Genomic DNA, 11,120 nt, shown 5'->3' with positions numbered 1-11,120 from the left:
TTAAAGGCTTAGAAATGGAACTATCAATGCAATTACCATGATATTGTCTGTCTTCTGTCTTACTAAAAACATTGTTTAATTATTTTGTAATTCCCAGCTCACTGTACTATAGAACATTTTAGATACTAATTACAGCAAGAAGCATTAGAATTTAGCAGAAATATTCAAAAATGTTGTTATCAGATATTAATGCCACTTTTATAATTTGGATAAGAACAATTAATCCAAATCATTGGGTGTTTATGGCCAGAGTAAATGTGTATTAGGGTTCTCTTGAATAACAGAACTTATAGAACGAATACCTCTGTCTACATACATTTGGAGGGCAGACTATGTCATATCTGTGGTATGGTGTATGTGTGTGTGCTGTTGTGTGTGATATGTGTGGTGAGGCATGTGTGTGTGTGGTGTGGTGTTTACAGCATGGTGTACATGGACAGTATGTGTGAGAGTTTACTGTGTTGCAGCAGGAGTTGTTTCTCTGTGGTGGTGTGGGGTGTTGTGTATGATTGGTATGTGGTGTGCTGTATGTGTCTATGTGTGGATGTATTGTGTGGTATAGAATTGTGGTGTGTCAGTATATGGAGTGTAGTGCATATATATATGTTTGTGGCATGACTGTTTAGTGTCTATGTCTGTGGTGTGAGTATGGTATTGTTGGGGTTGTGGTATGTGTGTGGGGTGTCCCGGTGTGTGGTGTAGATGTGATGTGAGGATGGCGTGTCTGCTCTGAAGTAAGTGTGTGGGGTGTGTATGGTATGAGAGAAGTGTGGTATCTATGGTGTAGTGTGTTTGTGCAGTATGTGAGATGTGGGCTGTATTCATCTCTGTGTGGTATGTGAGGGATAACGGATGTGTGAATATGGGGTATGGTGAGTGTGAAAATCTGTGTGTTCAGTTGTGTAGATATGGGTGTGTACATGTGTGTTTGCAACCATGTGCATGCCTGACCAAACTGGGGGAGCCCACCAGTGACTCAGTTTCCTTCTGGAGTCTATCCTGACTTACAAGTTCAGCTTGCTTGCTCCAGTTCCTTGAGAGCCCTGAGAGAGCTCTGATTAAACTCATAGGAAAGAACACCATATCCAGTATAGATAGATGCAGGCTGCTGATGCAGCCAGAGGTACAGTGTGACAGAAAATGAAGCTCCAAGCTGCCAGCCCGAGGATGTGAAGAGATGGAGAGACAGTGGGTTCCTTGACTCAAGGACAGGATGAGGAGGTGGTCAAATGACGATGTTGTGATTTGTTCTGAATAAACTCCTGGCTGTTGCTTGTGCTGAGAGGCATCAACGGACGGTCTTCCTGACCCTGTCTGGGTGTCTTTGTCTTCTCTGTCAACCCCCTGTTTCAGGTGACCCAGCTGACTGTTAGGAGCAGGCTCCCACACTAAACACCATTGTAATCAGCAGAGGGATCACACCAACTTCTTGGAATGACTTCCTTCCTCCCACCTTACATGGACCCCAAAGCCTGAACTCAGGTTGCTGGGTGCTCCCTGCACCTGTCCTCACCTGCTGAGTCATCCCAGCCATGCCAGTCCTTTTCCTGATTGGTAAACTGCTCACTAGAAGCCTGCCTTGAAATGGCAGTTTACATGCAATCCATATGAGACAACAGGCTCTTTTGTAGTGGGAATGTCTCATATCTGTCTCCTTATTTCACTGTGATCCCAATCATACCGCCCTCACCCGTATTGTGGACAGTGCAACTCAAATGTCTTATTTTAATTTAAATGGCCACCAGTGGCTATTACCAATCTACCAAACACAAACAGAATGAAACTTGACCTTCAGATCCTGATTTCCAGGGTGTTAGGAAACAGGATTTCTTCCCGTTCGTGGACCCACTATCACCTTTGTGAGCACAGAGCATCCTGTGAACTTGAAAGGGAACTAAGGTGTGACTCCAAGTGCTATTTTGAGTACAAAGGAGCAGGTTCCCTGAAGGCCCTGGCCTCTGTACACCTCAGTGCTCACATCCAGGTAAGGTAAAGCACTTAGAAGTTTGTAAACACACAACCCATGGGATTAGTTTGGATTGCTTCCTGCCAAGGATTAACCAACACTTTGCTTTAGCATCCTAAGTGGGAAACTCAGCAGGAATTTCCATTTCTCATCCTTCTCACCAGTTCATCCTACAACTCTACTTCCTACGATAAAGGGGCCTTGCGTTATTTTTCTAGACACCAGAAAGACTATGGACAAAGATCCAATCTCCAAGTTGGGGAAGGAAAACAGTGCAACATTGATAAAAGCACAGAGGAAGATTCACTCACATGGGCAAGGTCAATGTCTCATTTCCGGGTGGACAGCTGCAGCAGCCTCTCTGCAGACTTCTCCTGCAGTCTCGCCTGGCTGGGGCATCCAAAACCCCTTGAGGAAAAAAGCCACAGATGCCCATGAGCCGACCCAGCCATTTTTCTGTCTGGATTTTAACTGTGCAACACGCTTTGCTTGCTCGAAGCCTGCAAAGGAACTGGCCTGTTTCTTTCGTTGAAAAGATTTAAACAACTAAGCCCGATACAGTGAAGATGAGCCATCACCTGTAATTATACACCATTAAGACAAGAGGACAGTTACAGAGAGTGAAGCATGCAAAAACCAGTCCCCAACGTGCCACGCCCTCCTGGAGGTCCAGTCAGTTGAGGCGCGTGCGCACTGCCACCATGACAGCCTAACCAAACCTGTTGTCAGAAAAACCCTAGGAGTTAGGATTGGCTCTCCTGCTGCGCGGGGAACCTCAGGATCCTTGCTCTGTAACCGCCTCCCTCTGAACACACAGCCATGTCGTCCAGTAGGCGCGTGGCGCTGGTGACCGGGGCTAACAAGGACATCGGCTTCGCCATCACGCGTGAGCTGTGTCGCAAGTTCTCGGGGGACGTGGTGCTCACCGCGCGGGACGAGGACCGGGGCAAGGAGGCTGTGCAGCAGCTGCAGGAAGAGGGCCTGAGTCCCCGCTTCCACCAGCTGGACATCGACGACCTGCAGAGCATCCGTGCCCTGCGCGACTTTCTGCTCCAGGAATATGGGGGGCTCGACGTGCTGATCAATAATGCATACATCGCCTTCAAGAGTAAGACTTGGGGTGCAGAGAGGGGAGGCGACTTCCCCAGAGCCTGGTGCCAGGCTGGGCTGCCCCTCCCTGGGGAGCACCACTAGGGCAGGGCTCTCTGCCTTGGGAGTCTAGAACAGGTCCCCTGGGAGAAGCAGGACAGGGTGGGGGCTGCAGGCAAAGCAGAGCCCGCCTGGTCCTTGTGAATCCACATAGGACGAGTTGCCACCATTTCCTGGCTTCCCTCCCCAGCTGTGGAGTCACTGGTCTTGGGGATACTTGAGTAGAACCCTCAAATCATAGTGACATAAACAAGAAATTGTGTGGAGAGAAAGGGCAGAGCAGGAAAGAGGCGTTAAACGTTCAGATCCTGATGCACAGGGCCTCTGTCAGCCTCCCCCAGTGGTTCTGTCTTTCAAAGTCAATCCAACGTTATCACACTGGCCTTGGGGCAGTGCTCTCACTAGACTCCTGGCAGTGGGTTTCTAACAAGTCAATCCTTCTCTTTCTGCCCTGCAAGATGCTGACCCAACTCCCTTCCACATTCAAGCAGAAGTGACAATGAAAACAAACTTTTTTGGTACCCAAGATGTCTGCACCGAGCTACTCCCTCTAATAAAACCCCAAGGTGAGTCTGGTGGGTGGCTTCCAGGCCGCTCCTCTTCCTCTGTGCCAGGACTGGCACCTGTGTCTCTCACATTAGGGGCTGTGGTTCTGCACTCTGGGTGCCAATTCTTCTGTGGCCCCTGATTATCTCTTTGCACTGCTAACTCATCACTCAACATCCTCTCAGCTTCCAAGGTCTGGTTGTTCCACACGCTCACACTTGAGGGGATTTCAGGATCCATTCCTATCCAAAACATAGCGCACACCTGCTGCCACCATCTTGTCACAATGTCCTGTCCCCACAAGGTCTCAGGTTATGTCCACTGAGTGCTTCCCTCAGCTCGGCTGCACAGCAGGTCTCAGCTGTCCAACTGCACAGAGCACACCCACCAGGAGACCTTCTTTCTTAAGCGTTCACTTTTACTCCATTTCTGTCTCACAACTCTTCCCTCCCAAAGATCCTTCAGGAGACAGCACAAGCCTTTAGCATGGTTCAGAAGACTGTAATGTCACCTGTCTTCCCTCCAGGCTCATGTTAGCCCTGCTTCAACATGTTCTTGTACTAAAAACAAACTGTGACATTACCTTGATCATGAACTGCTAACACCACATGTCATTTGGATAGCATGTGAACCACCTCTTACTCAATACACACCAGCAATGAAAAGTGAGCCACTTTAAGAATGTGAGGTTCTATTGGGGAACTCTTGCTCCCCAGACTGATGACTGGGATACCAGTATGGAACTGATCCAGACCCCAGGAACAAAGGTTTCAGTGAGGAAACCTCAAAACTCTATGGGACCTGCTGTAGGAGTTCAGTACTTATCCCTAGCATAGGTGTGGACTTTGGGAGCCCAATTCACATAGAGGAACACTCCTAGAGTCAATACACTCTGGGTGGGCCTAGGCCCTATCCCAAAGGATTCCTTAGATTCTGATGACCCCCCTATGGAAGATCTCACCATCCAGGGGTAGAGAAAGGATATGTGATAGGTAGGGTTTTAGTTCTGGGGAGGGGGTGGTTGAGCAGGAGGGGAGGGAGAAGGGAACTGGGATTGTTATATAAAACAATCTTGTTTCTAATTCAAATAAAAAAACTGGGGAAAAAAAGAATGTGAGGTTCTGGTTTAGAGTTGAGTAAGTATAACTCCTCTATCTCATGTCCTTCTCGCCTGTCTAGTCCTCTGGATCTCTAGAACCTCTAAGCACAGCTGTTTCCATGGTCACCTCACTTCTCTACCCACCCAAACCTTAAAGGAAAGAACACAGTTTCTTAGGCTACCTCAGTAGTTCTGGTCTGTGCATCCCTCTCTCAGATGTAAAATCTCATTTGCCTTCTCCATATGCCTCTCTACAAAGACATTTGTGGTCTGTTTTAGGCAGAGTGGTGAATATATCAAGTATGGTCAGCCTCAGGGCCCTGGAAAACTGCAGCCCAGAGCTGCAGCAGAAGTTTCGAAGTGACACCATCACAGAGGAGGAGCTGGCGGAACTCATGAACAAGTTTGTGGAAGCCACAAAGAGAGGGATGCATGAGATGGAAGGCTGGCCTAATAGTGCTTATGCAGTGTCCAAGATTGGGGTGACAGTCCTGTCCAGAATCCATGCCCGGGAACTCAGCCAGCAGAGGAGAGATGACAAGATCCTCCTCAATGCCTGTTGCCCAGGGTGGGTGAGAACAGACTTGACAGGACCAAAAGCCCCCAAGAGCCTAGAAGAAGGAGCAGAGACCCCCGTGTACTTGGCCCTTTTGCCCCCAGATGCAGAGGGGCCTCATGGGCAGTTTGTTCAGCAGAAAAAAGTAGAAGAATGGTGAACTCAACTCTCCCCCCTCCCCACAGCACCCTCTCCCTAGCTGTAACCTGTGTTGGTGAGGACTGTGGACATTTATAATCTGCTGACACAATATACTAATTTAACTCTCATTAATAACTTGAGTCATTGACCTTGTGATTCTATGAAATACTTTATGATTCCATCTGCAATACAGAGTAACAAAAATTAATTCTGGAGATAAATAAATAAATGGTTCATTAAGCATAAGGATTTCTCTAAATTTGGGGGGGTCGCATTAAGTGTTGAGTGTGTTGGCGAGGGTGATGGAAGTGTACTACATGCTTTTAGTGCTTGTGAAGACCAGAAGACGGCATCTGTCCCTGGACCTGGAGTGAAGATGCTGTGAGGTCTCCACCAGAGCAGCAAGGGCTCCTCACTGCTGACCCATCAGTCCAGTCTCATTTGCAGATTCTTATCCACGCAAAATTGGCTTCATCGCTGCAGGTTAATGAGGGCAAAAGTGGGGTGAAGGGAAAGCACAGTGTAACTCCAGTCAGCGAAGAACCAAATAGCCAGGTCAGTGCAGGTGACTCTGTGGCACCTGCAGGCTGTATGTAGCAGATGTGTCCTTGGGTGACAGGCAGGACACACTGGAAAGCCTGAGTCAAGGACAGCTCTACCATTCAACACACAGCTCTCAGGTTCTCCAAAGGAATAAAGGATCATTTGTTCTGCAACCATTGAGTGACCATGACCTGGTCACACAGACTTAGGGACCCCTAGTTCCAACAGAAAAGCAGTTTCATAAAGCTTCTATATCTTTCTCTGTTCTATGAAGTTTTACAGAACAAAGTAAGTTTTAAATCAAGACAACTTCAAAATGCATTGGTAGGAAGATCAGAGAAATGGGTACAATGAGATGGGGAGCCATGTTATGGCCCAAGATGCTGTCTGATGACATCCATAGCTCTTGGATTAGGGGAAGTTAGTGTTCTACTGAATTAAATCAATGTCTTCCTATCTCCATCATCAGCATCATGAGGTGTTTCTTCAGAGTGGGGTAAGGAATGCCCATTGCAGACCCTAAACCTAGCCCAGGATAAAGCACTCAGCCTCTGAACCTGCTCAATCCAGAGTCTCCACACTACTGAAATTCCTCTCAGTCCTCCAGTCTCTGCAAACACAGACTCCTCCCTGGAGTTCTGATCCCAGCAGGCACAGCTTCTCTCCAGGAACTTTCTTCACAGTTCCCCCATTGGCCAAGCATCACATTTTGTGCATCAGGGGCCACGTGTTGAATGTTCTGAGGTCCTGCCCTCATGCCTGTGAACCAGGATTAGCATGTGATGTATGTGAGGCTTGAGCAGTGGACAGGAGAGAGCATCTTTAGGAGACAGGAACACTGGTAAACCCAGGAAGCATCACTGGCACCATATCGAAACAACTAGGCACTGTGATCTGTAGTGATAAATTATTTATGATTTATTAAATCTTGACTAAGGTTTCTGAAAAGCAAAGACACCCTCAAAGTATAGAGATCAGGCTGTAGGGATACACACCTTCAATCCCAGCAGTCAGAAATTAGGAAGAGGAGGTGCACACCTTCATCTTAGGACTCAGGATTGTGAGGTAGATGAATCTCTGTGAGTCCAATGCTACCCAGAGCTACACAAGATTGAATCAATCTAAAAGAGAATTATAGCTCACACCTTTAATCCCACCTCTAGAAGGGTATAAAAGACAGGGGCAAGGACTAAGTATGGCATTAATTCTCCAGCCACATGAGGAGAGGCAGCAGTTTCAGTCTTGGTGAAGGGCTTGTGCATGGGTCAGCACTCTCAGCCTGAGGTACTGGTAAGAGCTAGTGGCCGGCTGCTTTGCTTACTGATATTCAGCTTGATGCTTCAACCCAAACATCTGACTTTGAGTCTTTTATTCATTCGTATTTCAATGATCTGCAACTGAATTAATATCTTTTACACACTCTGTATCGGGCTTTACATTTATATGTGACACGTATTACCAAAATTAAATAATCAAGAACAGAGTTCAGCCTAATGGAGTCAAAATTACAGATGCAACCAATGCCTAAAATAACTAAACTTTACATGATCAGCTACATAGTACCTTGTGTATTTACAGTTATTTGTATTTGATGAATTTTACTTTGTTTTAAAGGCTTAGAATTGGAACTTTCAATGCAGTGACTCTGATATTGTCTGTCTTCTCTCTTTCTAAAATATTGTTTAATTATATTGTAAGCCCAGCTCATAGTACTATAGAATATTTCAGATACCAATTAAATCAAGAAGCATTAGTAAAATATAAAACATCAAAAATATTGTTATTACATTGATGTGATTTTTATAATTGGATAAGAATACCCCAAATTTTTGGATGTCTCAAGCCAGAGTAAATGAAATGTACTAGGATTATCTTGATTAACAGAACTTATAGAATGAATAACTCTCTCCATATATAGGTGGTGTGGTGTTTGATGTGTGTGTGGTATGGCATGCATATGTGTGGTATGGTGTCTGCTGTGTTTGGTATGGTATGAGTGTGTGGTTGGGGTTTTGTTGTTTGTTGTGTGTGGGTAGTATTGTGAGATTGTACTGTGTGGAGCAAGTGTTATATCCGTGGTATTTCTTGTTATGTGTATATGATTGGTATACGTATGCTGTGGGTTTGTGTGTGTTGTAGTATGTGTGGTGTGTGGGTATGTATATATTCAGTGTAGTGAATATGTATGTGTATTTTGTGATGTTTCTATGGTTTGTGTGTCCTCTGTGGATGTGTACTGCGGTCTGTGATATGGTTTATATGTGATGTGTGTGTATGATGTGCCTGTGGTGTGTGTGTGGTTTATGTGATAGTGTGTATGTGTATGGTGTGTGCATTGTATTGAAGGAGGTTGTGGTGTGTGTGTGTGTGTGTGTGTGTGTGTGTGTGTGTGTGTGTAGATGTGATGTAGGTAACATGAGGGTGCCATGTGTGGAGTGGTATGTGTGTGGTGTGTGTATGGTGTAATATAAGCGTGATATCTTGGTGTAGTATGTGTGTGGTGTGTGTGATGTTGCGTAGTATGTGTGTGCTGTACTGTATTCATCTGTGTGGTATGTGTGGTGTGGTGTGTGTGGGTTTGGTGTTGTGTGAAAATCTGTGTGTTCAGTTGTGTAGATATGGGTGTGTACATGTGTGTTTGCAACCATGTGCATGCCTGACCAAACTGGGGGAGCCCACCAGTGACTCAGTTTCCTTCTGGAGTCTATCCTGACTTACAAGTTCAGCTTGCTTGCTCCAGTTCCTTGAGAGCCCTGAGAGAGCTCTGATTAAACTCATAGGAAAGAACACCATATCCAGTATAGATAGATGCAGGCTGCTGATGCAGCCAGAGGTACAGTGTGACAGAAAATGAAGCTCCAAGCTGCCAGCCCGAGGATGTGAAGAGATGGAGAGACAGTGGGTTCCTTGACTCAAGGACAGGATGAGGAGGTGGTCAAATGACGATGTTGTGATTTGTTCTGAATAAACTCCTGGCTGTTGCTTGTGCTGAGAGGCATCAACGGACGGTCTTCCTGACCCTGTCTGGGAGTCTTTGTCTTCTCTGTCAACCCCCTGTTTCAGGTGACCCAGCTGACTGTTAGGAGCAGGCTTCCACACTAAACACCATTGTAAACAGCAGAGGGATCACACCAACTTCTTGGAATGACTTCCTTCCTCCCACCTTACATGGACCCCAAAGCGTGAACTCAGGTTGCTGGGTGCTCCCTGCACCTGTCCTCACCTGCTGAGTCATCCCAGCCATGCCAGTCCTTTTCCTGATTGGTAAACTACTCAATAGAAGCCTGCATTGAAATTTACATGCAATCCTTATGAAACATGGGGATGTGACAGGAGCATTCAAGTCCTGGCCTAGATGCTCTCTCAGGGCCCAGGCTAGGGGCTTTTCCAGGGTAGTGGTTTCTAGGAGGATTCTGAGGTTGAGAGGGAAATAAACCAGCTCACAAATGTGTTCCTCTCATGGCTCTTTATTCTACAAAGATGGAGGCCTCACAAAAAGTTGTCTCTGAAAAGCTCTCTTTAAGATTTCTCTCTAAAAGTTCTAAAAGTTGTCCCTGAAAAGCTCTCTTTAAGATTTCTCTCCAAAAGTTCTAAAACATTCTCTACAATTCTTTCATAAAACTCTCCAAATGTCCTTCTCCTAAAGGTTCTTCTGAGGTCTCTTTTAACCCACAAGGCTTCTACTTTTTCCCCCACAGGCACATTTAACAGCTCTCTGAGAACAGAGCATGATTGTCTCTCATGCCCAGGAAGACCACTAAGATATGAAGCAAAACGGGTACCTGGCTTCCCTCCAATGGACATGACTTGCAAAACCTCCGCCAAACTTAAATCTTGGGAGGGGGGACATAACTTGCAACACATTGTTAATTGATTAAAGGGGCTTCTCAGTGCTATGGCAAACGGATAAACTAAGGCTCTGTGGTGTGAGACTGGAGGCTGCCAGTCGCTCTTCCTGCTGATGCCCAGTAGAAGGAATTCCTTTCTCTTGGGACTATTTGAGACTACCAAGCACCCAGTATATATTCTACAGGCAGTCACATTCTTAGTAACAACTATATTGGAGTTGCTTTCTAGAATATTAATATCTACTTCTGTAATAAATGATAAATGCTTCTGACATGATGTCTCATTTCAGTTTCCCGTATTTCCCTGTATGCACAATGCAACCACTCTCACGCAGATTGTGGTCAGTGCAACTCAAATGTCTTACTTTAATTTAAATGGCCACCTGTGGCTATTAGCAACCTATCAAACACAAACAGCATGAAACTTGACCTTCAGATCCCCATTTCCAGGGAGTTACAGGGCAGTGAGGATTTCTTCCCCTTCATGGACACATTTGTGAGCATGTGTGAGCTTTGTGAGCACAGAGCATCCTGTAACCTTGAAAGGGGAACTATGGTGTGACTCCAAGTGCTATTTTGAGTACAGAGGAGCAGGTTCCCTGAAGGCCCTGGCCTCTGTACACCTCAGTGCTCACATCCAGGTAAGGTAAAGCACTTAGAAGTTTGTAAACACACAACCCATGGGATTAGTTTGGATTGCTTCCTGCCAAGGATTAACCAACACTTTGCTTTAGCATCCTAAGTGGGAAACTCAGCAGGAATTTCCATTCCTCATCCTTCTCACCAGTTCATCCTACAACTCTACTTCCTACGATAAAGGGGCCTTGCGTTATTTTTCTAGACACCAGAAAGACTATGGACAAAGATCCAATCTCCAAGTTGGGGAAGGAAAACAGTGCAACATTGATAAAAGCACAGAGGAAGATTCACTCACATGGGCAAGGTCAATGTCTCATTTCCGGGTGGACAGCTGCAGCAGCCTCTCTGCAGACTTCTCCTGCAGTCTCCCCTGGCTGGGGCTTCCAAAACTCCTTGAGGAAAAAAGACAGAGATGCCCATGAGCCGACCCAGCCCTTTTTCTGGCTGGATTTTAATTGTACAACACGCTTTGCTTGCTCTGAGCCTGCAAAGGAACTGGCCTGTTTCTTTATTGAACAGATTTATACACCTAAGCCCGATATCAGAAGGTGATCCATCACCGCGTAAATATACACCATTAAGACAAGAGGACAGTTACAGGGAGTGTAAAGCTCACAAGAACTTGTCCCCGAT

The 11,120-nt window shown here is 46.0% G+C and overlaps 2 protein-coding genes across 3 annotated transcripts in view; one reads left to right on the top strand and one right to left on the bottom strand.

Annotated features, from left to right (window-relative positions):
* The window catches only part of Setd4 (SET domain containing 4), a 136,885-nt gene that overhangs the window by 66,863 nt on the left and 58,902 nt on the right, over positions 1 to 11,120 (bottom strand). Inside the window, exons 3-4 of one of the 2 annotated variants that reach the window (XM_035444296.1) lie at positions 10,783 to 10,879; positions 2,278 to 2,374 (exon numbers count right to left, since the gene is read on the bottom strand). The gene's annotated coding sequence lies outside the window, so the exon portion shown is untranslated. Of the gene's footprint in view, positions 1 to 2,277; positions 2,375 to 10,782; positions 11,079 to 11,120 lie in introns of those variants that run through there. The other variant, XM_035444297.1, reaches the window with a different exon arrangement.
* Positions 2,765 to 5,476, top strand: LOC100752270 (carbonyl reductase [NADPH] 1). Its single transcript, XM_027415630.2, has 3 exons — positions 2,765 to 3,074; positions 3,574 to 3,681; positions 5,040 to 5,476. The coding sequence occupies exons 1-3, from the start codon at positions 2,786 to 2,788 to the stop codon at positions 5,474 to 5,476; spliced, it is 834 nt and encodes a 277-aa protein (XP_027271431.1). The 5' UTR covers positions 2,765 to 2,785.

Source organism: Cricetulus griseus, chromosome 4 (genome assembly GCF_003668045.3).
Source record: "Cricetulus griseus strain 17A/GY chromosome 4, alternate assembly CriGri-PICRH-1.0, whole genome shotgun sequence".
Lineage (NCBI taxonomy): Eukaryota > Metazoa > Chordata > Mammalia > Rodentia > Cricetidae > Cricetulus > Cricetulus griseus.
The sequence above is the reverse complement of the archived record's forward strand: the minus strand, read 5'-3'. Positions and strand labels throughout refer to the sequence as shown.

Bases quoted from the DNA above. Each gene is read 5' to 3' on its own strand.
- LOC100752270 (XM_027415630.2), top strand. From the start codon at position 2,786: ATGTCGTCCAGTAGGCGCGTGGCGCTGGTGACCGGGGCTAACAAGGAC. The intron at 3,075-3,573 runs GTAAGACTTGGG...CTGCCCTGCAAG, and splicing joins TGCATACATCGCCTTCAAGA to ATGCTGACCCAACTCCCTTC. The intron at 3,682-5,039 runs GTGAGTCTGGTG...GGTCTGTTTTAG, and splicing joins CCCTCTAATAAAACCCCAAG to GCAGAGTGGTGAATATATCA.